General features: G+C 44.1%; 12 protein-coding genes across 12 annotated transcripts; 6 read left to right on the top strand and 6 right to left on the bottom strand.

The window, feature by feature from the left end:
* Window positions 1–41: 41 nt before the first annotated feature.
* V1512DRAFT_275601 (WD40-repeat-containing domain protein) lies at window positions 42–1,821 on the bottom strand. The gene is made up of 2 exons (XM_066917836.1): window positions 1,470–1,821; window positions 42–1,420 (listed from the first exon to the last, which is right to left on the bottom strand). Exons 1-2 carry the CDS (start codon window positions 1,780–1,782, stop codon window positions 168–170), a joined length of 1,566 nt encoding a protein of 521 aa, XP_066772361.1. The 5' UTR covers window positions 1,783–1,821; the 3' UTR covers window positions 42–167.
* A 181-nt stretch (window positions 1,822–2,002) lies between these two features.
* Window positions 2,003–2,748, top strand: V1512DRAFT_252774 (nucleophile aminohydrolase; the record flags this gene model as incomplete). The annotated part of the gene is made up of 3 exons (XM_066914726.1): window positions 2,003–2,162; window positions 2,223–2,650; window positions 2,710–2,748. The coding sequence occupies 3 exons, from the start codon at window positions 2,003–2,005 to the stop codon at window positions 2,746–2,748; spliced, it is 627 nt and encodes a 208-aa protein (XP_066772360.1).
* Window positions 2,749–4,458: 1,710 nt separating this feature from the next.
* Window positions 4,459–6,576, top strand: V1512DRAFT_247229 (uncharacterized protein; the record flags this gene model as incomplete). Its single annotated transcript, XM_066914478.1, has 2 exons — window positions 4,459–4,725; window positions 4,897–6,576. The coding sequence occupies 2 exons, from the start codon at window positions 4,459–4,461 to the stop codon at window positions 6,574–6,576; spliced, it is 1,947 nt and encodes a 648-aa protein (XP_066772359.1).
* Window positions 6,577–6,913: 337 nt separating this feature from the next.
* On the bottom strand, window positions 6,914–10,884 carry V1512DRAFT_261622 (uncharacterized protein). The gene is made up of 2 exons (XM_066916102.1): window positions 7,215–10,884; window positions 6,914–7,167 (listed from the first exon to the last, which is right to left on the bottom strand). The coding sequence occupies exons 1-2, from the start codon at window positions 10,729–10,731 to the stop codon at window positions 7,064–7,066; spliced, it is 3,621 nt and encodes a 1,206-aa protein (XP_066772358.1). The 5' UTR covers window positions 10,732–10,884; the 3' UTR covers window positions 6,914–7,063.
* Window positions 10,885–11,071: 187 nt separating this feature from the next.
* Window positions 11,072–12,417, top strand: V1512DRAFT_252771 (uncharacterized protein; the record flags this gene model as incomplete). Its single annotated transcript, XM_066914725.1, has 2 exons — window positions 11,072–11,354; window positions 11,411–12,417. The coding sequence occupies 2 exons, from the start codon at window positions 11,072–11,074 to the stop codon at window positions 12,415–12,417; spliced, it is 1,290 nt and encodes a 429-aa protein (XP_066772357.1).
* A 70-nt stretch (window positions 12,418–12,487) lies between these two features.
* Window positions 12,488–13,762, bottom strand: V1512DRAFT_141997 (adenylate kinase-domain-containing protein). Its single transcript, XM_066913008.1, has 3 exons — window positions 13,341–13,762; window positions 13,166–13,295; window positions 12,488–13,102 (listed from the first exon to the last, which is right to left on the bottom strand). The coding sequence occupies exons 1-3, from the start codon at window positions 13,354–13,356 to the stop codon at window positions 12,559–12,561; spliced, it is 690 nt and encodes a 229-aa protein (XP_066772356.1). The 5' UTR covers window positions 13,357–13,762; the 3' UTR covers window positions 12,488–12,558.
* Window positions 13,763–13,789: 27 nt separating this feature from the next.
* On the bottom strand, window positions 13,790–16,060 carry V1512DRAFT_261614 (Enolase, C-terminal TIM barrel domain-containing protein). The gene is made up of 6 exons (XM_066916101.1): window positions 15,888–16,060; window positions 15,603–15,734; window positions 15,429–15,557; window positions 15,214–15,281; window positions 14,904–14,973; window positions 13,790–14,849 (listed from the first exon to the last, which is right to left on the bottom strand). Exons 1-6 carry the CDS (start codon window positions 16,030–16,032, stop codon window positions 13,987–13,989), a joined length of 1,407 nt encoding a protein of 468 aa, XP_066772355.1. The 5' UTR covers window positions 16,033–16,060; the 3' UTR covers window positions 13,790–13,986.
* Window positions 16,061–16,162: 102 nt separating this feature from the next.
* On the bottom strand, window positions 16,163–17,438 carry V1512DRAFT_261612 (Peptidyl-prolyl cis-trans isomerase B). Its single transcript, XM_066916100.1, has 6 exons — window positions 17,182–17,438; window positions 17,039–17,133; window positions 16,888–16,991; window positions 16,819–16,836; window positions 16,646–16,772; window positions 16,163–16,591 (listed from the first exon to the last, which is right to left on the bottom strand). The coding sequence occupies exons 1-6, from the start codon at window positions 17,305–17,307 to the stop codon at window positions 16,369–16,371; spliced, it is 693 nt and encodes a 230-aa protein (XP_066772354.1). The 5' UTR covers window positions 17,308–17,438; the 3' UTR covers window positions 16,163–16,368.
* A 179-nt stretch (window positions 17,439–17,617) lies between these two features.
* On the top strand, window positions 17,618–19,194 carry V1512DRAFT_261609 (P-loop containing nucleoside triphosphate hydrolase protein). The gene is made up of 4 exons (XM_066916099.1): window positions 17,618–17,922; window positions 17,979–18,048; window positions 18,095–18,330; window positions 18,375–19,194. The coding sequence occupies exons 1-4, from the start codon at window positions 17,716–17,718 to the stop codon at window positions 19,101–19,103; spliced, it is 1,242 nt and encodes a 413-aa protein (XP_066772353.1). The 5' UTR covers window positions 17,618–17,715; the 3' UTR covers window positions 19,104–19,194.
* On the bottom strand, window positions 19,115–19,906 carry V1512DRAFT_197277 (HAD-like domain-containing protein; the record flags this gene model as incomplete). The annotated part of the gene is made up of 1 exon (XM_066913164.1): window positions 19,115–19,906. A coding segment is annotated over one exon (792 nt), but the record flags the coding sequence as incomplete, so codon positions are not given.
* Window positions 19,907–20,061: 155 nt separating this feature from the next.
* V1512DRAFT_270791 (uncharacterized protein) lies at window positions 20,062–21,273 on the top strand (the record flags this gene model as incomplete). Its single annotated transcript, XM_066917621.1, has 1 exon — window positions 20,062–21,273. One exon carries the CDS (start codon window positions 20,062–20,064, stop codon window positions 21,271–21,273), a length of 1,212 nt encoding a protein of 403 aa, XP_066772351.1.
* A 1,351-nt stretch (window positions 21,274–22,624) lies between these two features.
* V1512DRAFT_247220 (uncharacterized protein) lies at window positions 22,625–23,216 on the top strand (the record flags this gene model as incomplete). Its single annotated transcript, XM_066914477.1, has 3 exons — window positions 22,625–22,683; window positions 22,734–22,901; window positions 22,952–23,216. 3 exons carry the CDS (start codon window positions 22,625–22,627, stop codon window positions 23,214–23,216), a joined length of 492 nt encoding a protein of 163 aa, XP_066772350.1.
* Between the last annotated feature and the right edge of the window lie 1,721 nt (window positions 23,217–24,937).

Here is a 24,937-nt window from a genome sequence, read left to right as displayed (position 1 = left end):
CAGCTGGTTAAATTGTCCCCAAAGCAACAAAAATAAGCTTAATCACTTGATATAGTTTATTCTGGTATACAAATTTTGAAGCTGCTGGATAGTCATTGGAAATCGACAAACTCCTAACTTTTATTTATTTTACAAACAACCCAAACCATGCAGGATTTATATACAAACTAGTCCTCTTCCTTACTCTCGGGAGAACTCACTGGTTTTTTCTTCAACGTTAAAACGTGCACTCCGTTCTTGCCATGCTTCGTCATCCAACGACCGCCTCTGAGCTCCTGTCCAACTGCAGCACAAATCCGTATTTCATCTTTGCCGCTCTCCAAAATTGTAATGCCAGTGACAATTCCCGGAAGCTTAAATGCCGCGACAGGGATCAAGGAGTAATCTTTTCTCGTCGTGCCAGTTGCAACTCCGTCTGAGCCCTTGCGCTCGACGTCAGCGATTATGACACGCCAAACCTTGACACCGTTCCATGAACCCGAGGCGACAATGTCAGAATAAGGTAACGCTGCCAGACATGTGATCCAACGCGGCTGTGCGGCCGGTGGTTTGGCTACTGTGTTCAGCTCTGCCGTGTAATTTGAAGGATTTTCCCGCTTGTCAAGTCCATGCGCGACAAACATATTGAAAAATGGCTTTTTGCGTTGAAGGGCCCAAAGTGAGATCGTGCCATTGTCGCTTCCACTAACAAATAAATGATGATCCACCATAGCCACACAGTCTATACTTCCTTCAACATATCTGACTTTTTGACCAGAGCCAGGACCACCTCCACGGAAAATCAACTGCGACTCTTCCTGCATTTTCCACAATCTAACAGTACGATCTCGCGAGCCAGCGGTGATGCAACGTTCTTGCGCCAATGCAGAAATATCATTAATAGCATCTTGATGACCAAATAAAGTTTCAACGTAAGAGAGACCGTCAAGTGACCAGCTTTTGATTGTTCTGTCTGCACTGCCAGAATACAACTGGTGCGTACCCCTTCGAAACGCCAAACAAAGTACCGCAGCTCTGTGTTGAGTGAATGTCTTGAGCAGCTCTAGGTCTTCACCGTTGTAAATGTTGATTTTGTGGTCCACACCTCCTGTGGCGACAAATTTGCCGTCGTCACTGACGGCTACAGTAAGAATCTCCTTGTTATGGTCCCCTCGCTTAAATCGCAACATTTGACCGGTGGTGGCATCCCACATTGTCAAGGCGTGGTCTTTTGAAACCGTGTATAGATTGTTGTTTGCACCGGCAATTGAAGTTAATGAGCGCATGCCAAAGTAAGACAGAAATCTGCGTTCTGGGCGAGTATAGCTAAAAATGTCCGCAATAAATCTATAAAGCCTTCCTTGGTCCTCTGCTACGTCTTCCTGCAGTCTGGCAGCAAGAATTTCTCTGTCCACATCCCGAGCATCAAATCCAGCAGTATCTGAACCACAGGTTAGCACGAAACGTACAACCTAATATATCAAACTAACCAATTTCCGTTTGCAGATTCTCAATGTACTGTTGCGCTAGTCGTCGTCGTTTATCTGCCGCAGTCTCGTTTGCAAACTCCTCCTCCTCGTTATCTTCATCAGCCACAGCCTCATCGTCTTCACTCTCGCTTGAAGACATTGATTCGAACTTGTCCATTTCTTCGTCTGAAGTTTCTGGATCTGTAATTTCTTCATCTTCCACTTCAGTAGGTGGTTGAGCTGCAGGTACACGCGCCGATGGCAGTCCACTATTTGGAGCTCCTCCTCTATTTGCCGGTCGCTTTCGTTTACGCGAAAAGAATGGATCTGACATTGCTCAGTGTATAAAATAAACAGACATAAAATGTGAAGACAAGAAAAATTTATTTGAGCAGATATTTAAGGTTTAGAGTATAGAGCATGATCCTGTATAAGTGTGATAATGTTTGTGGTTTAGGAGAAGGACGAAGAGTGAAATTCAATCTTCGTTTGGAGTCAGCTCCAGTTTTGTTCATACTACTCATAACGCAACGTGTGATTTGATTTGGGACAAGATGGATGTTATTTTAGGAATTACCACAAAGGACGCTGTGATTGTGGCGACTTCTCTTGCTTTCGTTCGAGGCGCATCAGTGCTCAAGACTGACGACGACAAGACGCGGTTGGTTTCTCCACATACTATGCTTGCATTTACTGGAGAATCAGGCGACACAGGTACGTTTGTTGGCTGATGTGGTAATGAGTGCTGGATCGGTCGTATTAACATTGATGCAGTCCAGTTTGCAGAGTATATCCAAGCAAACATCCAGTTACACTATATGCGAAACGAGGCAGAGCTTTCACCGCCAGCTATAACGTCGTTTATTCGGTCTCAACTTGCGACTAGTTTGCGAAGTCGGGTACGTGATGCGTTAATTGGGTTTAGAAATGCTTTGGCTAACGACCAGAAACCATATAACGTGAATCTTTTGGTTGCTGGATTTGACACAGCCACAGATAAACCATATTTATACTGGGTTGATTATCTTGCATCGCAGGCACAGGTTCCATATGCTGCACATGGATATGCTGCGTATTACACACTGTCTTTGTTGGATCGATGGCACCGAGCAGATCTGACACTTGAAGAAGGATTGAAGATCGTGGACATGTGTGTAGCTGAATTACGGACTAGATTACCTATTGAGTTCAAAGGAGTACAGGTAAGTTTTTGCACATGAAAGACTATGGACGGCTGTGCTAATATTTGTGCTCTGAATAGATCAAAATAGTTGACAAGGATGGCGTTCGGGCGGCATAAGAATTGTGACAATAGTAAAATAGCGATTAAGTTTGAATGTTATATTATACAGACATTATATCACAGATGGTTTACAGTCACGTGAATTGTCATTGAGAGCATGTGTCAGTCAATATGCCACGCAAAACGCCAATACACGATCGAACTTCAATTGAGATTCGTATTGTTCACCATAGGATTGTAGATCCGATTAATTAGGCAAAAGTAAACAAAAGATAACGAGAACGGGTTAGCGGTTTAAGTGTGTGAGTCTCCGTAAGAAGTAAGAGTGAGTAAGTAGACGTTTGTTTACTTTTGAGCAAGAAGATCCGAGGATAGAGTGTGATCAGCGGTGATTGACAGTATAGAGTGATCATATATCTGGTATAGAAGGGACGAATTGGCTTGTGCTGACAGGGCTCTTTACTCACAAATATTCTTCACTATGGAAATAACAGTACTTTTAAACTCAAATGGGTTAAACAATACTAAACGACATATGTTCACCAAATAAACTAAATATATACATACATCTAGTAATCTCAATACGATCTTATATTATTAAGACTATTATACCAAGGCAAACCACACACCTTTTATACAGACCATTTATACAAAGACGTCATTTTCCGATTTGACCCATCTGCTGAGCCGCACTGACCCATGTCTCTAATGTCTAATTGAACCTGTACTGGTTGTTATAAGAGCAAGCAATTATTCACTGACAAATCGATTTATTTGTTAATGAACTAGTTAACTATATAAATGTACATAAACACTATTCTCGCACGCTTAATTGAGTGAAAATACAATCGTTAAAATTCATAATAATAGATAAACGCCATACAATCTCACTGACTCGGGTCAATTCACAACGGCAACCCCTGGCTTCGTCTGATCTCTGTTTGAAGGGTCTTTCGACATATTCACTGATTCTCCGAACTTTTCGGAGGCGTTCACGGTAATATTAAACGACCTTATACTTTTCAGTGTGATTTAAAACGTTTAGGGCATTCTTTGACAACTGCGGTCATCGAATCTCAATCAAAATGAGGAACAATGACCGAATTTTAAAGGAAACCTTTTTGACGATTATAGTTCAAGGTATCCCACCATTACTGCTGATCCCACGTATCTGCATCTCGGCATAATAATGCCTATATTATAAGGTTTAGTTATTATGAGTCTACGACTTTTTTAAAATGTTTCTCGGTCATTGAATCAAGAAAGACAAGTAAAAAGAGTGAGGAGAAGTCAATGTAATATTAACACAAGCAACAAGTCTTTGCTTCGCTTCTAAGCATTAAGACCTATATTAAACCGAGCATTTAAAACTCATACTCTTTCTCTATCCAAATTACTAAATTTTTCTTTTGTAGCTTTCAGGAGAAGTAGGGCTACGAAGTGGTAAAATGGTCGGCGGTATCAGTTTCCATCGAATTGAACTCAAGTCACATCAGATCCTAAAAGCTTACCCTCACCTCAACCGACCCTTCCCATTTCTCCTCCTCCTTCTCCTTCATTTTCTACTTCTCTCTCTCTCTTTCTTTCTTTTCTTTCTCCTTTCCAACTGCTCCCATTCTCCCCGCGTTGTTTTCTTTGCAGACTCGCTCGCAGTTCTCTCCTCCGTCCAGTCTTCTTGTCGGTAGTTGATCTTGCTCGTGTCGTGGTGTGCGGGAACGCACATGCGCGACCATTTCTTCGGTCTTTGACTAGTTTGATCTGCCTCTAATGCTACCTTACAACTACCCTTTGCCATCTCCTGGCCTTCAGGGATACTCTCCACGAGTAATGTATCCATTGCCGACTGGTGGGTACATTCTCCAGCAAAGTGTACCTGTCCTACCAGAGCACGTCGACCAGATCTCACTCAAGTTGGGATTGAACAATGCCCAGATCAGCGTACTAGAACAAGCATTTAAAGACAATGGCAGACCAAATATTGCTATTAGAGACGCAATTGCAGACAAAATCAGCGTCACTACCCGTGTTGTCCAGGTATGCTTAACTTTTTTCCAAACTTTTTCCACCCCTCGCTACCCACTCAACGCCCACATGACACAATTGGTTGTAAATTCTGCTGGGACCATATTGAATGTGAACGTTGGATGTTTAAAGTTTTTTTATTGTATAATTTACATGAATTTGCAGTGCTGACACCTATAACAGCTTTGGTTTCAAGATCGACGAAAGCGTGCAAAGGATGAAAAACAGCAAGAAGCAGTAAGGGTCGAGCGCATTTTAGCCGCGGCCACTGAGTCTAATACACCGACATCATCTCAGTCTGAGCAACACGAAGTCGTCACGATCAACGACGAGGCAGACTCGTCGGCTAAACTCTTGCGCCCAAGTACTCCACCGCAGAGTCGACCATCGTCTGCATCACCGATTAAGACCACGGCAGATCAGTACAGTCAACCACCATCTACACCTTTAAGCACGCCGAATAGACCACAGCTTACGACACCGATCCAGCAGCGGTCACAAGAACTTAAATCACCAATATACGCTTCTCCTTCAGAAGCATCTTATGCATCTCTTGAGCGGTCCTTAGCCGTCGCTGAAGCAGCGGCTGCGTCCCGAGTTTATCCTCGGTCACCATACACTGTCATGACTCCTGGAGGTGGTGGTGGTGGTAATGGTGGGTACTTTTTATCTCCTTCTCAGCCGATTCATTCGCCGCTTTTCATGCCACCTGGCACACCTGTAGGTCCTGGAGGAGTGCAAGCTTTAGCATCGCCATATCTGCCTCCAGCACCATCACCAGTACAGTATCATGGCCACCAACATTCCCATTCAATGGGCAGTCCTTACGTCATGAGCCCTGTCCCGTTACAACGCACCTACTCTAACCCCGGCTCACTGCCCGAGTCGCCAGTGCATCTCAGTCCAGGCGATTCACCGTTCCATTTGCAACGGCAGAGCCAGTTGTTCTCTCCTCTGGCTACAACAACATCGGAATCGAGTCTCGCAGCCAGAAGACGTCGCCAAGGGCCGCTGGCGGTCAGGCTCCGTCGGTCGCAAAGCTACACGACTAATATTACTGAAGGAATTCCGTCTGCGCCGCCATATATCATGTCGTTCCAGGCACCGATGGTCGCTGCTCAAGACCACAACATCGTCGCTCAGACAGATTGTGTGGAGACCGGCCCGCCAGACCCGGACTCGACAGCCATGCGTCGGTCGAAATCGGTATCGTTTGTACAATCGCAATCGCCGTTGCGCACAAGGAAACTGAGTCTCTGTCATAACAATTTGCAGTTTGTGAGCGCAAGAAACTCACCCGCCATGCAGACACAAGACGTTGACCAGACTCTGAGTGGAACACCGTCGTATTTTACAGCGAGGTCGTATGCAGAGATTGACGAACAAGATGATGCGGGAAGAGGACACAAGCGCATGAGAAGCAGGAAACTAGAATCTAGACCTGACCGTGAAATTTCTACAGATGAAGACGAGCCACAAACATCTGCTGCAACGACGTTGTCATCTCAAAGACCACTCGGCCCATCATTGACGCTTTCTGTCCCATCGGGAACATTATCTTTTCAAAACTCGCCGGTAATGACACCGTCCAACGCATCCCCCATTTCCACCCGCTCATTACCAACCGTCACACCCGAAATAGGTCTATCGACGCCTCCAATGACTTCGAATTCCAGCACTCAACAAGGACTATACATTGGCTCACCAGACCCTTACGAGACGACCACGCAAAATGATCACAACGGAGACACCATCGATCCAGATCTGGCGTCGCTTGAACAGAACCAGCGGTTGATGATGCTGACTAGACAGTTAGACGACATGGGCATTTTTGGATACAGCGCATTACAGGACATTTTATAAAAGATTTATATTTGCCGCAAACTGACTTCGGCGAGAGAGAAAAAAAGTTTTTGTTACTTTATGGAATTGATTGTCTGTAATATGTTGCTTTTGAATATGTTTTTTCTACGATGTTTATGGGTATAGGTGTCTAGAATTTGTTTTTGTATATAGACACAATTAGAATCTACGTTTGGACTCGACTTCTAAATTTTGCAGTTTTGGTAGGTCATGACGCGTCGTGATGCGACTGTAAGCAAATTTATTCAGGGGTAACAATAAACATGCTACCAAATTGGTACTAGCGTTAATTTCAAGCGCGTTAAGTTCGCGTCGACTTATTAAGCACACATAAAAATATATTTTGAACAAAAATAATATTTGTACATGCAAGTATTAGAATAAAATGAAAACAAGACACAACACCGGCATGAAACCATAAATAACAAGCCATGATCCATAACTACTCTTACAAATGTATATACAAAACTTCCTACTGATCACTCACTCAGTTCAAGAATCCCTTGCATCCCGGCGACCCACACAGACAAGGAATCCGCTCGTCTGAGTTGACTTCCCTTTCAAATTTGTAATCGTACGTAAGTTCCTCGTCTAGTCCAATGTTAGCACACATTTTCTTACACTTCGAAGAAACTTACTTGCAGCAACATCTTTCAATGCGTAAATAACAATGCGTTTCTGGCCCTCGACCTTAATGATCTTGGCCGTGCAACTTGGCGTACAGCAGTGGTTGATGAACCGAGCAATACCGCCCCGTTTCGTAGCATCGACCACTGTGCTTTCGTCAATCCGGAACAGGTAAGAACTTCCAATTCCGTTCTTTAGGTACCGTCGCTCGCGCATGTCCGCCACCGGCTGCCGCACGACCTCACCAACATACTCGATAATCATGTCGTTGGCCGCAATGTTCTCCATCGCGTACAGTCCCCAATTGTGAATAGCAGACCGGGCAAACCGGACCGGCTTCTTTCGCTTCTTGAGCTGATTGAACCTGAGCACGTCATTGTCATTCGATAGCATTTGCTTCTGCAAATTGATGTCTGCCGCCAATCGTCTGTTGTTGATCCGATTGAGGCGCGACGACGTGTTGTCCTTTTCGGCGCCAATGTCTTTCGCGGCCAGAGCAAGAACAGCTGCCGTCGAAGGCATATCGTCAACTCCGTTGTCAAACGGTGATCCAGCCCTACCGGTTGCATCCCCACCATCGGCCAAAACACCATTCGCACCATCATTTTCGGCATGCTTCTTCTTGCGTAATCGCTTCCGATGCTCAAGATACTCCGTTTTCTCCGTCTCAGGAATGCGGTAATATCCTTCAGTTCGCGCTGACCCAGACTGGTTCACTCGCTCATACTCGTCTTCTGGACGAATCAACTTGCGTGTGGCTCCACAGCGAACGCCATTGAAAAAATTCATCTTGGCCTTCTTTCGTTGCCATGCCCACATCACCAGATCACCGAGATCAGCATTAGGCTTGACATCCTTCAATGCCATTTGTAAATACTTGAAATGCTCAAGATCCGTAACCAAACTTTGGATGCCATCCAGGTCTAACAGCTGGTCCACGTCAATCGGTTCCGAGATGAGCTCAGGTGTCAAATTCCAGTACGTGCTATCCATCTGATCGGCAAGCTCAGACGCATCTTGGGGCGAGCTTATGAGCTGCTCAACCTTGAGCTTTGTATCACTTTCAATCGAAACAGAAGTCGCCGGAGTAACTTCGTCCTCTTCGGAAGTCGTAAAGTCCAAACGCGCAAGCTTCTTTTTTCTAGACTGAGTTTTCTTGACCGGACGCTTTCTTTTCTTTGACTTCCGCAACACAGGCTCATCGTCCGTATCTCTCATGTTCATGTCTTTGTCGCCAGACACAGCGAAAGCGTCACTATCTTCATCAAGCTTGAAAGACTGCTGGTTATTCAGTTCCAAGTCGTCATCGTCATTACCAGGGGGGGCACTCTCATCCTCAGATTCTGAGTAAGCAATATCGATTCGATGCTGACGCTTTTTATGTGACTTTTCTTGTTTTGGAGACAAAAGTTTTAATGGCTTATTAGACTCAAACTTGACTTCTTCCTCTTCCACGTCAGCTAAATTATCTTCCTCGTCAGAAGCGTAATTATTCAGTTGATGATTCATCGGCCGCGAAAAACTTCCACGCCTGGGACTTAAAGACTTAGTGCTCGCGCTTGATTTCAGTGTTGACCGTTTAGTCGATTCTTTAGCGCTCTTCTTCTTAAAACGTGGTAAATGAGCTAGCTTGCTTGCGAGTTGTTCAATCGGCAGCTCTGTGCCAACCGCCAATTCCGGTTCTGATTTCACAGGAACCACATTCACCACTGCCGGTTCCAACTTGATCGGCTCTGCTTGACCACCAGAAAGTTTTGCCGGATCTAAAAGGTCATATATCGAAGGCACCGTGATTCTTTCTTTAATGTCTTTTCTTAATCCTTGCTGCAAATCTTTCATTATCGCATTAACCGCATCCCGAATTGGATCTGTCCTAACAGGTTTAAGCTTCTCCATTTCCTTCTTTGGCCGTCCCAATCTTGCTTCTTCAAATGTGTCCGTTCTGCCCCAAGCTCTCCTATCTTCGGGCCCGCGCTGATCTTGAGTTACATCGCGAGGAAAATGCAGACTCATGTTGACACGCCATTGCAGACGGTCCATGACTCGACCATCCATATGCCTGAAACAAGCCTTGGCCTCAGAAAGGCTCTCGAACACAATATAAAACCCTGCCAATTCCCGTTGACGTGGATGATACTGATGATGCGCTTCCATTTTTGCCGGCAAATCCCGCTTGACGACGTATACCGCAACATAATCGTAGTCTTGAAGATATTCTTCCATGTCTGAGCCATAAACTCGAGCAACTGGAACATATACGTCGGAAATAAAGATGTACGGTCTGGCACCAATGATTGTGAACAAATCTTTTTTGACGGGCACAAGAGAAGGTGAGGCCTGACGTGAGTAAAATCTTGAGTCGCCTTCCCGGATACGCTCATGTGACTGCGACCGAGAGCGTGACGACGAGCGACTTTGCGACCTGTGTGACCGCTGCCTAAAGGGCGACCGAGAGCGTGATGCAATTGGAGAAGGTGAGTGTGACTCCACCAGGGAAGATTGCGGAGGTGCATGAATAGGAATTACTGGCGGTGCTGGCTTTGACTGCGCTTGTAATTTCGCTTTCTCTGCTGCCAATTCTTCCATCCGTTTTGCGCAAACTTTACCATCTTCGTCAAACACAACCATCACACTGTCAAGTCCTACCTTGACGTTTCCAGATTTGGCAGCCTTAATTGCACGTTTTGCGGCGTGATGTGCATAGACAACATCCGCCTGCTTCCGATCGGCTTTAAATCTAATTAGGCACATACCGAGTGAAGCGCCTGTAACTGGATCTTTCTGAACTTCAAATTTCTCAAATTGGCCATATGCCTTGAATTGCATAGCCACGGCGGACTCTGTCGCCAATCCGGAAAATCCAGACACCAGGATCTGGCTCGGCGGCTTTGGACCAACAGAATTACCATCAAACGCATAGCGAAGCACGACCAGACTTGACGCGTACAATTTTCGTCGTGGTTTTGGTGTAGCCCCTGAAGGATAACCCTGGACCAGATTTCGTGGATCGATCGCACGTGTAGCAGCAGAGGCAGATTTGGTTGCGGTTCTATAGATTGCATGTTTGCCTCTTGACTTCGCCTTATCAAGATCGGGGTCATATTCAATCTGGTACTTTTTTCCGTTCATGTCTAGTGCCGATTTTAGCTGGTTACTATTTGCCTTTGATAATTGATGTAATTGACCATTAGCATCTCCTTCTTGAGGAGGCGATGACCGCGAGCTTCCGATAGAGGCAGCCGAAGAAAAAGTTGAAGATGCATTAGACGAGACCGAAGTCGAGAAAGGAGTAGAATCTCGTGGGTGCTGTTGCGGTCCATGTGGCCTATAAGTGTCGCCTTGACTACCGCCATTAGATGTAGGAGCGCGGTCAAAATGACGACGAGAAGACGAAATTCTATCAGGAAAAAAAGTAGAAAAATCCGCTCGACCAGATGATCTAGTGACTTGCGCATCACGACGATGTCTGTGATCACTTGCTGGATAGGAAGGGTGCAGCTGCACGCCAGGACGCGGGGTCGGTGGCATGGCCTAGCCCTCCGAATACAATAAAGGTTAATTAAAAATTAAAAGTTGACTAATTTCAGACACGCGTAAATCAATGCCGAAGTACCGAAATGCTGCTGACTTTTGTCACGAAGAAATTCTTTTAGGTGTTAATTGAGAAAGGCGATTTTAAGGCGCGAAAGCGAATGTAGATTTGAACGGCGATGGCGGTTAGGCGTAGCTTTCAGCATCAACGCGCGGCGCATGCGTATAATTAAGTACTAACTAGTAGCTGCAAATTTACCCGGATCTCATGCTCTTCCACGCAAAATCTTTCATTTTTGAACATTTCAAAAGACCGCTAAACACACAAAAGTCGACGATGGAAGAAGGAAAATTTTATAATCCTGGTTTATACTCAGTGTCAGGCACACAAGGCGACAATCTTGTTGAATTTGCAGCATTTATCGACGGTTTAAACGGGTTTGTGTCTGAGAGCGAGGACCAGTATGGACCGCTAACCAGTGAAATCGTTGCTTTGGTCTCTGTTGAGGCTCCAGAAGAGGATCCAGAGCAGATTCCAGACGTCGAGCCTGAAAAGTTGGAAGAAGCTGTCACTATTGCCCTTGGATCTGCAGATACGCTTGTTAAGGCATCAGACAAAGGTTGGCTAGAGGAGTTGAATTGAATTGAATTGAATTAAACTGATCATTGATTATAGACTACGAACCAATGTTCAACCTTTTGCTTTATATTCTCACATTTTCACCTGCAGGAGTGCCAGATCATCTCGGTCGCGTGCTCGAGCTGTTAGCAGAAGCTAGTGCCACCCACGATGTTTCAGTACTTTCAGTTCTTTCCAATCTATTTAACCTCCTACCCGCTTCCTCCGAACTTCGGCACTCGGTTTTTCTTACGATTCTGAAAATCGCTGTTGCTACCGACAATACGTCATTGTTGCTCCCACAATTGGCTAAGCTGCCTACGTGGTTTGAAGAATGGGAACTCGCGCATGCTGATCAGGTCAAGCTACTATTCACAGTCGCAATTGAGCTCGAGCCTACGAACAAGTCGGCTGCGCTCAAGTATTTACTAGATTGTCACACTATCGCAAAGGCTTCTAGTGTTCCGGTTTCCGCCGAGGCTACTACCAAGCTCATTAAGCTGTCTTTGAGCAACTCCGCCTTTGTAGAATACGATTCAATTCTTTCTGCAATCCCAGAGACATCAGGTGATCTTGTTGACCTATTAAAGGTTTTAGTTTCCGGAACACTCTCACAGTACACCGAGTATAAGGTCAGTCACCCAAGTGTGGTGTCCACCTATGAGCTAGACGACGAGGCGCTTACGACCAAAATGCGGTTGCTTACCGTTGCATCTCTTGCATCCTCATCACCATCTCTCACAGTAGCTTACGCATCTATTGCAGCTGCACTGGATATTTCGCGAGAAGATGTTGAGTTTTGGATCATTGATGTCATCAGAGCCGGACTACTGGAAGGCAAGATGTCGCAGTTGGAGTCCAAGCTGTTTGTGCACCGGGTCGCAACCAGAACATTTGGCAAGGAGGAATGGGTTGATGTTGCACATAGGCTGGATGTGTGGAAGACCAGTCTGCGGGACGTGTTGACGGTTGTCAGAAACGCGCGGTCAACTGTTCAAAGCAAGCTTGCGGCAGAAGAGGCCGCTGCTGCCGCTACGAACAGTGAAGTTGTTGAGGTTGCATAGTGATCAAAAGCCTTGTTTGTGTTGGGTACGTTTGTATGATTTAGATTTATGATATAATGCATTTTGTTTGCAAAAGAATTCTAATATTAATGGAGTCTAAAAGATACTCAAAAATCAAATCTATAAACTTCAACCCTCATCTTATATCTCCATTCGGTCACTGATTTTCTCCTTCAATAGATCGTAGACCTCCTGCTGGGTTTGTTCGCATGGCACTTCAATGACCTTGTTCATCTTGCGGTAGTAGTCAACGACGGGCATTGAAGTCTCGACAAAAGTTTTAAATCTCTTGCGAATACTCTCAATGTTATCATCTGAGCGACCACTAGTCTCACCACGTTTGAGCAACCTCTGCAACATGACCTCTTCCGAACAGTCAAAGTACAGCGTAAATTCGCTCACGGCAACATCTTCTTCAAACTTTATTGCCTGGTCCATCTTTCGCGGGAATCCGTCAATCAAAAACTTAGTGTTGCCATTATTGACTTCTGCCATCATGGCGTTTTTCAACAATGCAATTGTGATCTCTTGAGGTACAATGTTGCCCTCACGAATGTAAGTCGAGATGAGTTCACCAAATTCAGATCCTTCTCGAGCTTGCTCGGCTCGCAAAAGATCACCAGCCGACATATGCACAAAGCTGTAGTCGCGCACGAGGTTGGCACATTGGGTACCCTTTCCAACGCTTAAACGGTCTAACGTCAGCTGGCGCTGTCAAAAAATTCAATTGGAAAACATAGCATCATACCCAGGCCCACCGAGGACGAAGATGACCTTGACTTCATCTTTCTTGAATGCAGCAGTTGAGGTCGTCTTCTCGGACTCATCTTCGGTCTCGGGACCGTATCCGAGCTTCAAGTCCCGTCTGACTTCACGTTCTTTCAAGATTAGCACTCAATTGAAACAACGAAAGCTAGTAAAACCCTCAATGATTAGCATTGGACTCACCTCTTTGCATGCTTTTGGCAATACCGTAAAATACTAGACTTGCCGATAAAACAATTACACCAAGATAAGTCAAATTCGGTGGTGTTCTAGATGGGTCCTGCTTTGAATTTGGTGCCGGAGACGCGTACAAACGAGATTGAAGTAAAGGAAGTCGGGATTTAGAATATTGAAGAGAGAGAACACTATTCTTTGCTACAGAATAATGAAGAGCCGAAATTAATTTTGCTCGGGGCGCAAGATTGAGCAAAGAGCGAGAAACCAAGAATTGTCGAATAGGAGGAACTGTCATTATAATGAAGAGGGCACAAAATCAAAATGTAAGCGGGCAGCCAATGTCTAAGGCGGCGCGCGCCTTCACAGACGCCTTGCTCTTATGCTAAGAATTTTAAACTTTTTTCAGGGGCTAAACTATAAGCACATGGAATCTATAACCGTCGCCATAAGTTACTTCGACAACTTTGTGTATTGCTATTTTTCAAAAACAAAAAGAATAGAATAAACAAAAAAAAAGTTTTCAACGACTGTCGAAACTAGCATTTCTCTCTTCAATTAAATTCAGCCCAAACAAATTGTATCAGCGACCAGCACTTCAACGATTTCGACCTACATTCTATTAGCCATTTAGAGAGAGTGGGCAGTGCGGAAATTCTCTCCGGCGAAGATAGCCTTGTCACCCAACTCCTCTTCAATACGAAGAAGCTGGTTAAGCTTGGCAAGACGCTCTGATCGGGCAGGAGCACCGGTCTTGATCTCACCAGTCTGGAGACCAACGACAATGTCAGCAATAGTAGTGTCCTCAGTCTCACCAGAACGGTGAGAAACCATGACACCCCAGCCGGCGGCAAAAGAGTCGAGAGCAGCCTGAATGGACTCAGAAAGAGTTCCAATCTGGTTGACCTTCAGCAAGAGAGCGTTAGCAGCCTTGAGGTCAATAGCAGTCTTAATACGAAGGGGGTTAGTGACAGTCAAGTCATCACCGACAATCTGGATATCGGTAGTCTTGTAGAAGTGAACCCACGCATCCCAGTCATCCTCGGCAAAAGGATCCTCAATGGAAACAATGGGGTACTCCTTGCAGAGCGAGGCGTAGAGAGCAGCCAGCTCTTCTCCAGAGAGCCACTTAGAAGGGTCGGAGTCAGGGTTCTTAAAGTCCATATCGTACTTGCCGTCCTTAAAGAACTCAGAAGATGCAACATCAAGAGCAATCTTGACCTTTCCAGTGTAACCAGCGGCTGCAATAGAGTCTGTAATCAAGTCAAGAGCTTCTTTAGGAGTCTGAATATCAGGAGCAACACCACCCTCGTCACCGACGTTACCGGCAGACTGGCCGTAACGCTTAACAGTAAGCTTCTTGAGGATAGCATAGACCTCAGAGCCCATCATGAGTGCCTCAGCGAATGTAGAAGCACCAACTGGAGCGATCATAAACTCCTGGAAAGCAAGACGGCCACCAGCGTGAGATCCACCGTTAAGGACGTTCAAGACTACAAACAGTCAGCATTGGATACACAATTAAGTCTTTACAAAGGCAAACTTACAAGGAACGGGGAGAACGACAGGGTTCTTGGATCCAGCCAAGGACGCGATGTGAGCGTAGAGAGGGATACCCTAAAATGAAAACTAATTAGCTTATGCACGGAACAAATGACAAGACAGCAAAGACGGCATGAAGACAGGTCGGAAGCAGGTCGGAAGCAGGTCGGAAGCAGGTCGGGAACATCCGGAGACCCGGGATGGACCAAGCAAGCCACTCTTCCAACCTATGTGGAATGCGGGGCACCCCCCGCACTGCAACCAGCATTGTACACGTGCCGCCTACAGTTGCTTTGTCTTCTAGATTCGACTCACCTTCTCTCCGGCAGCAGCTTTGGCAGCGGCGAGCGACACTCCAAGAACGGCGTTGGCACCCAACTTAGCTGTTTTTTGTTAACCCTTGCCCTGTATACTAACATACCCAGCTGAACACAACACCCTTATCGCTGACAGATCCGACTCATAGATGAGGAAGGAATACTCTAAAGTGTGCGGACAACGAAAGAGTTGAAAAAAAAAAAATAACATACCCTTGTTGGGAGTGCCATCGAGGCTGAGAAGAAAATCATCAATTGCCTTCTGGTCCTTGACGTCGATATTAGCAGCGACAAGAGCCGGGGCAATGATGGTGTTCACGTTAGCAACTGCCTTAAGAACACCTGGAAATCAGCTACAAAACCAATAATTAACACAGTATAACATACCCTTTCCACCCCAGTGAGCTTCCTTGTCACGGAGCTCGAGGGCCTCGTGGATACCGGTGGAAGCACCAGAAGGAACGATGGCTCGATAGAGGCCGGCATCAGTGGTGAGATCAACTTCGACAGTTGGATTTCCTGAATTGATGTTAGTCAATTTGCTAAGTCAGTGAAATCATTGATCCGGTGAGCTATGAATGGAGAATATCCAACCAATTGAGCCAGATCTGTCTGAACGCAGTTGCAAGTACGACAGATATTAATATATATCACCACACCGGAAATACATACCACGGGAGTCATAGACATAGCGAGCAAAGACCTTAGTAATAGCCATTGTAAATTTTATGTTTAATTTGATTGAATTTTTGGGCGATTCAAAGAAGTGGATTGTGTGAGTGAAGAAGAAGAGAAAAAATAGAAGGAAAGGGCGCATAACATATAGAGAGAGACTAGTATTGAGTGGTGTAGGGCTCGAGCTGTGTCGTCAGACTCTGCTCGACTTTCGATACGCTGTGGCTTTGAGTCCAACCAACCACAGCACGGTTTTAGGCTGAGCCCAGAGTGCCCAAAGTATCAAAGTATCAAAGTATCAAAACTGTACTATTCATGCTACAGTTTACGTACACAGCGTTCATTTCATCACTAAATAACTTACTTTAAAAAAGTACAAAAATATGTTCACTATAAACAGTTTAAAACCGCAAATTTACCATCTCATGCTCCAAAGAACCCAAGCGGTCTCCCATCTTAATGGCGCATTGTCGGACAGTCATAGCTCATCTTTCTTGACTTCAGGTTCCGCCTCGGCCGGTTCAGGCTTGGACACAGTTTCCGCGCTCTCATTCACTTCATCCTTAATCTCACCAGAATCAGCAATAATAATGTCCACCGTTGGGCGATCCTGACGACCTTTCTTGGTCTTCTCAATTTTTGTAACAATATCGTATCCTTCAAGAACTTCTCCAAACACAACGTGTCTTCCATTCAGCCAACTAAATACCACCCGTCAGTGCCATCTTACAATTTGTATACCAAACTCTACATACGGTGTAGCGACAGTAGTAATGAAAAACTGACTGCCGTTCGTGTCACGTCCCGCATTGGCCATAGAAAGCATACCAGGCTTGGTGTGCTTCAACTGGAAATTTTCGTCAGCAAACTTAGCGCCATAAACTGTCTGATTAGTGCCCAATTGACTACTCAAAGCCATATCACATACTCGACTTGCCGCCGGTCCCTATGGCAAGTTAGTAGAAACCCCGTATGCTTGTTAATACAAACAACATACCATCTCCACGAGTGAAGTCGCCTCCCTGGATCATAAACTTCTCGATGACTCTGTGGAACTTTGATCCCTTGTATCCAAATCCCTTCTCACCAGTAGCAAGGGCACTGCATCTTAGTACGTTTGCAATGACAATAGGTTAATCCATTCATACCGGAAATTCTCAGTAGTCTTAGGAACGACCTCGCCATACAATCCCATCACAATACGGCCGAGAGGTTCTCCACCTTGAGTAACATCAAAGAACACCTTGCATAACATGTTAGCCGGGGTTATTCACAGCTTAATAAACCTTACCTTGGTGGTCACCTGTGGAGAAACAGTAGATGCTGCTGCTTCAACGGAGCCTTGACCGCTGATGAAAAAGACAAATGCAACAGCAATTGCAAGAAGAAGTGTTCCAACTCTAACCCAATTAACCATATTTATCGTCTAACGTAAAGTTTGTTTTGCAGGTCTAATGATTGGAAGTGTTGAAAGGTAATCAAGATTAAAGCAGTCTCGAGAGAATCAATAGTGACAGGTGGCAGTTAGTGCTTTCATTGCCTAGATGCCTATATACAACATTCTTACACCATAAAAATACATCGTTTACAAACCAATTAGTATTGGATTCTATAATTTATGATTTTTAAAATTTGAATAATGTTTTCAGCAAATGAGATCACTGACACATGAATAGTGAGCATATTGAAGATACGTAATTTAAGGAATGGGGTACGTAATTTTCAGAACTCTGCTAAGTCAGCGCCGTACTGGCCGCCACACTTAGTGCACTCTCATCTACGAACTCGCAAACACCATTCTGCCATCGATTACTCCTTCACAATCATGGCCGCACCATTAGAATCAGAGCCACTGCTGGCACCAGTAGATCAAGAAATGGCAACGACTGTTAATCCAGTTGATGAAGAACGCGAACACGCTCTCGATGACTTTAAGAGGAAGCTTCTCGAACACAGAGAATGGGACGCGAAACTGAAAGAACTTCGACTTGGAATTAGAGGATTAGCAAAGGATTATGACAAGACTGAAGACGTGAGTGACTGGTTTGGATCATTATCATTTGAGGTAGAAACCCTGACAGCTTCCAGGACATCAAGGCTCTCCAAAGTGTTGGCCAGATCATCGGTGAAGTTCTCAAACAATTAGATGACGAACGATGTACGTCACACGCGATCTGAGTTGTTTTAAACTAACTAGTATTCAGTCATTGTTAAGGCATCTTCGGGACCACGATATGTTGTTGGTTGCAGAAGCAGTGTGGATAAGGAGAAGCTGAAGCTAGGTGTTCGCGTTGCGCTTGACATGACCACCCTGACTATAATGCGTATGCTTCCCCGCGAAGTTGATCCGCTTGTATACAACATGACTACATACAAACCTGGTGATTTATCATTTGCTGGAATTGGTGGATTGGGTGAACAGATTCGGGAACTCCGTGAGGTAGGATCAAGTCCAATAACAAATTCATTTACTAATTCAGACAGGTCATTGAGTTACCACTTAAAAATCCGGAGTTGTTTTTACGTATTGGAATCAAGCCACCTAAAGGAGTGCTGCTGTACGGGCCTCCTGGCACAGGAAAGACCCTACTAGCACGGGCTGTTGCAGCTACTTTAGGCACAAACTTCATCTTCTCGCCAGCTTCAGCTATCGTCGACAAATATATTGGCGAATCAGCTCGATTAATTCGTGAGATGTTTGGATACGCAAGAGAACACGAGCCATGCATTATTTTCATGGATGAAATTGATGCTATTGGCGGTCGTCGATTTAGCGAGGGAACTAGTGCAGATCGTGAGATTCAGCGGACGCTTATGGAGCTTTTGAACCAGATGGATGGTTTTGACTATTTGGGTAAGACGAAGGTCATCATGGCGACCAACAGACCTGACACACTTGATCCTGCATTGCTTCGAGCTGGTCGATTGGACAGAAAAATTGAGGTGCCATTACCAAACGAAGTTGGTAGACTTGAGATTTTCAAGATTCATGCTGCAGACGTGCAGAAGCAAGGTGAGATGGATTACGAAGCTGTTGTCAAGATGAGTGATGGTTTCAACGGAGCCGACATTAGAAACGTCGTAACCGAGTCCGGATTCTTTGCAATTCGTGATGATCGTGACTATATCGTGCAAGACGATCTGATGAAGGCCGTCAGAAAGGTTGCGGAAGCCAAGAAACTGGAAGGTAAACTAGAATATGAGAAGCTCTAGACAAGGTATTGTACCAGTTCTTGCCAGTCATTTATATTGTACAAAATATGTTCATCATCTTTCTTCTTTGTAACGCTTATTAATGGTGCTGCTTCTCTTATGCTCTTGACTGTAATCCCTATCCTGTTGCAAGTGTCGAGTAAACTCTTCTTGGAGCCCATAATTATTCCTACGTCAGCTTCAAGTAATGGATGTAAATCACCAGAACTATCACCCAGATATAGAACCTTCCTGTCTCCTCGTAGATGCTTCAGCAATTGAAGCTTGTCATACCCTGTTTTTAAACTGTACTGGCCTGCGTTCAACTTGCCAGTTCCAACTCCCGTTGCACTAAATTCGATTTCGTTCGCGTATACATCTACGTCTTCACAGTCGCCATATCTGCTCTGCATCGCAGCTTGAATAAACATGCAACTCCAGTTTACGCTCATGATTGCGGTTCGAATTTTGAGATTTCGACACCGGTCAAGAACATGGTTAAACCCTGGTCGAACCGTAAGCTTTTGCGCAGCCTTCTGAAGTCCTTCAAGTTTGACGTTCTTGAATATGCAAGCCTTCTCCACTCTATTTATAGAATCGATCTCTACATTGCGAATTGCTTTCAAAAACTCTAGTTCCCGATCAATTGTTGTTCTTGGTCCAAAGCTGTGACTATATGCAGTGTAGTCTCTCACATAAGCAGTGCTTAAATCTGCCCATGGCACCAGTTTGACATTATGATTAGCTTCATATGCTGCTTCTGCAACCAAATGAAGCGTATCAGTCGTAGTTATTGTTTCATCCCAATCTGATATTAAAATCCAGTCCATTTTATCATACTTCACTGTTGATCCCACCCCGAGCTTCAGCTTCGGCTCTTTCTGAGCCGCACCGCTTCTCGATAACAAAAAGCCGTCTTGATGAAAATTGCAATCAATTGTTCAAATGTACCACATTGATAACTAAAGAAGAATTCAAGATGACGTTACGACAGTTTTTTCGCAAGTACTCGGAGATATACACCGTATTTTTGCCTCTCACTGGTGTGTTCTTGATCATATATGTCGGTATTCTTGCATTTTCGTCAACCACAATCATTCCTCCAGGATATCCCATTGATCCTGAGACCAACGCGTTGCTCTACATCCATCGGTCACTAGTTACGATACCTTCTGTTACAACATATGAACATGCGGCTGCAAACTTTTTAAACTCTTATCTCACATCTCAGGGCTGGACTGTTGAATTGCAGAGTGTGAGCGCAACCCCGGAACGGGTGAACGTGTTTGCCTATCGCGGCAAGACACGCGAAAACAAGGTGCTGTTTACCTCACATATTGATACTGTTCCACCATTTATTCCATACTCTGTGCATGACGGATATATTTGGGGTCGCGGCTCTGTCGATGCGAAGGCTAGTGTTGCTGCACAAATCGTCGCCGTATCAGAGTTGCTGGAGTCAGGTGCGGTTGGAGAAGGAGACATTGCGCTTCTTTACGTTGTCGGTGAAGAAACTGATGGAATTGGTATGATAACTGCCAATGATCTCAATCTTGAGTTTGAGACTGCCATTTTTGGAGAGCCTACAGAATCCAAACTTGCTGTAGGTCACAAAGGTCTGATTCTGGCAGATGTGTATGCCACTGGTCTTGCCAGTCACTCGGGATATCCTGAGCTAGGAATTGACGCAAACTACTATCTTATTGAAGCTCTTTACAAAATGCAGCACTTGACGTATCCCGTGTCAGAATTGCTTGGAAACACAACATTTAACGCCGGCACATTGGACGGTGGTGTTGCCGCCAATGTTGTCTCCGCGACGGCAACATCTAGTCTGGCAATCAGAGTAGCCGCTGACACGGAGATGGTTGTATCTATATTGAAGCAAGCTGTGCTAGACATCCCGCATGTTGAATTGAATGTCACGTTGACATATTCGCCGGTAATATGCGACTACGACGTTCCCGGGTTCGATACTTACATTGCAAATTACGGAACTGATATTCCTCATTTGATGGGTACACACAAACGATACCTATACGGCCCTGGAAGTATACTCTACGCACATGCAGACAATGAACGGATAGGAGAGCAGGAACTAGTTGACAGTGTGACGGGATATAAACAAATCGCTGCACATGCTTTGGGAGTTTCATTAAAAAATGAAATGACAGAAAAAAAGGAGACTTGACTGTGTAAGTGGTTTTATGGGAAAAGGAAACTAGACTTGTTTGGGATCATTTTTGTAAAGTGAAGAAAATAACTGGCTATGTGCTAATTACTGGCATAATAAATGGTAGACCCCGAACGAAGCCGTTTTGATCGGAATTTAAGATTTACAGAAACCCCAGCTTCGACGCGTATACAGATAGATCTACCATCATGCGATTGATGATTTGGTAGTTGATTGAACAATATCGCGTATTTTATCTCATCCAATAAACGCTGCTTAATCTCTCTGTGCTACTTATCTGATATCTCGTCTTTCTGCTTCCGATGAGCGCTCTTCTCTTGCTTCTTTCATCCTCTCAATGGCAGCTCCGCCAATTAGTACAATGAGATGAGACTTGTCTTTCAATTTTGCATAGTATCTACAAAAGCTTGCAAATATTGGTGGCCGAAAGGGTGAATACTAGTTTAATTAGGCAATCGAAATCTAAAATACTAGCTTTCTTGTCTTACGCAAAACTACGCCAATGGTATCAATCAGTCTACTACGTTGACCTGTCATTTTTTCACTAGTCGCTATCCTTGCCCACGAATGACTCATGAGTAGACATATGAAATAGGAGGTGCTGTTAGTGAGCATTACTTGGTACAGTTCTGAGAGCATTGTCGTTGATTGACGCATAAAGCTGACATCTACTTTCAATTTCAACTTCTATATAACAACGTTATTAAAACTTGCTAGATGCATACTGTACAAATCTTTTTATAACTTGCGCCTGATGATTTTGAAGCTTAATTGGTCGTTCTATCGTACTTTAGCGAAACGTGTACTAGCACGAGCGTTGAAAAGGGTGTTGCCATGAAATTGAAATGTGTCAGTACAGAAGCAATTAAGACATTAATTCCGCGTGGAAGGAGTATCAAGTGAATCCCTGCAGAGCTGGCTTACGACTGAAGTCTGTTTGTGGGGCATTCTGGGGGCAATATGGTGCGGCGTTGAGGACGAGTGCCATTGTTAACCCGATTAGGAAGTTTGTCTACTGCACGCTAGAACCATTGGAATCCAGAAATGGCATTTGAAAAGAGCGCGTGGCACACGTGGAAACCCCGATCTGGCAGACTAGTCGATTTAATCTCAGAAGACGAGATAGATTTTCGGGATTAGTGTTCAGATCCTTTCGCGAACGGGGAAATATATATATCTCAGCCATGAACCGCAAGCCAGATTCCACTTTCATCAGCTACTACTACTACTAGTACGACAACTACTGCTACTACTGCTACTACTGCTACTACTACTACTACTGCAAGTAATACTACTATCATCAAGCCGTCATTCCTTACAATCTCTCATTACAATATATTAATCAAACATGAAGCTTTCAGTTATTCTCATTTCTTCAGCTCTGGCTACTATTGTCTTTGCAGCTCCGTATGTACTTCAAACTTACAGCTGATAGAGTCACATGCTAATTTTTCAAGCGTTGCTAATCCAGATGCAAAAATGATCGGTCGTCCTATTTTCGGACGTGATGCTGAACCAGAAGCAAAAATGATAGGTCGTCCTATCTTTGGTCGTGACGCCGAGCCAGAGGCTGATCCCAAGAAGATTGGCCGTCCCATCTTTGGACGCGATGCTGAACCAGCCCCGTATGTACTTCAAACTTACAGCTGATAGAGTCACATGCTAATTTTTCAAGTGTTGCTGACCCAGAAGCAAAAATGATCGGTCGACCTATCTTTGGACGTGACGCTGAACCAGAAGCAAAGATGATCGGTCGACCTATCTTTGGGCGTGACGCTGAGCCAGAAGCAAAGATGATCGGTCGTCCCATCTTTGGGCGTGACGCTGAACCAGAAGCAAAGATGATCGGTCGTCCCATCTTCGGGCGTGACGCTGAACCAGAAGCAAAAATGATTGGCCGTCCAATCTTCGGTCGCGAAGCCGAGCCAGAAGATGAGTAGTCTAAGAATCCTTTTGTTGGTTAGGTGCCGTGCTGGTAATGGACTAACTTGAATATTGTGGCGAACTTCATTCGTAGCATTATTACATTTTCTTTCTTGGGCTTGTATAAATCATGCAGTTGATTTGTGTGTATCTTTTGTTCATAAGCGAAGCTCTGGTGCTTAAAAATTATGTTTCTGAATTATAGATCGCTTATTTGAAACAATTTGACTAGTTTTTAGTTTCCCACTCCACATGCCACCACTCTTACCAGATTTTTTTCTATGGTCTGGTCCATTGATAGGCAGTGTACTTTAGGTTCTTTGTTTTGAACCGTAATGACTGATCAACCACAACTAAATCATATTATTTAAAATTTTTGGACTGTAAACAGCTTAATAGTTTTATTTTTCAAAACAAAGCGGCGGAAAAAGAAAAATAAGCTGTTGCAATACATGTAAAGAAAAAAAATGTTATAAAATCACGTGACTTCTGGTTATGGCTAGGATTGGAGTAGGGTATTGTAATAGGTCATATATCAATGTAAGCTCATTTATTTTAGTAAAACAATTATGTACGGTTAATTTTAACTAAACTATTATAGATATATATAGATATTTAATGTGCAACTCTAGACAGCGGCATAATGGCTGAAAACCTGTCCAGATCATTAGCAAGTTTGCCTTTATTCACATGTGATATTGCTCCCAACACACTATTGTGTTTAAGGTTCAGGGGCTATCTTTTAAAGTTTGACACTACCACGTCTAGAACGGGGTCTAACAAGAGCAGTTTCCGTATGAAGCTAATGATCACTGCCAATATAAAATTACTTAATAAGCTTCAGTCTGTATAGTACAATTATCTTATAAAGTCTATACATATGTAGAAATGTATATTTACATATCGTGCTGTACATATTATGAATCTAATGAGTATAAATAAGGTTTATTGAGCTTGAATAACATTATAATAACTGATTTGGCTCGGTTTTGTGAAGTTTACAATTATAAAACAATACCTTCACATCAATTAAGCTGACCGGCTTACTATTTTTGGACAGGAAATTAACTGAAAATTGCAGACATTGTGCGGAAAGGTAAAACGTTGCAGTATTCGTAATGATGGGTTTCAAACACTTGTCTGCTAGTAATGCTTTACGTGCGGTATTACAATATGCTTTTTATTTAATATTTACGTAACGTGTAAAACGGGAAATCAAATTTTTTACGCGCCTCCAATTTCTAGCCAAATAGCTTTTAGTGTGGTAAGGCAGGTAACGTGTAATGCTGCTCGACATAAAGCACGAAAGCAAACATACGGCAAATTTTAAAATCTAATGCCTTGCTATTGTTCGTATAACGCTTTAAAATTAAGCGATGCTTTGGAGGCAAGCGAGTAAGTTATCAAGCAGCAGTATAGTCATTTACCCAACATCAAGTCTCAGACTATGACAGCACATCAAAGCAGGATAATATATTGCTATAGTAGCTTGCCAACATGAAACTAGAAACAGCGTTAATTTGATGCTGTCTGCTATGTATCTGCAATACGTGCCTATACTTAGCGAAAGATAGCTGCAAAAGTTGGCAGTGCTGAATTGATCACGCGAAAACATGTATTGTTCGAACCACCAAGGGAATACTTCAAATATTTTTGAAGGGTTAAGGGGGGGGGGGGGCGGGCGGGGCCCGGCTCAACAGAAAAGAAGTCAAATAAGACAATTAGTTTTTTAAATTCT

The sequence above is a fragment of the Lipomyces arxii genome (genome assembly GCF_038497795.1).
Source record: "Lipomyces arxii strain Phaff 12-163 unplaced genomic scaffold V1512scaffold_5, whole genome shotgun sequence".
In the NCBI taxonomy this organism is placed as follows: domain Eukaryota; kingdom Fungi; phylum Ascomycota; class Lipomycetes; order Lipomycetales; family Lipomycetaceae; genus Lipomyces; species Lipomyces arxii.
This window is presented reverse-complemented; position numbering and strand designations above follow the sequence as displayed.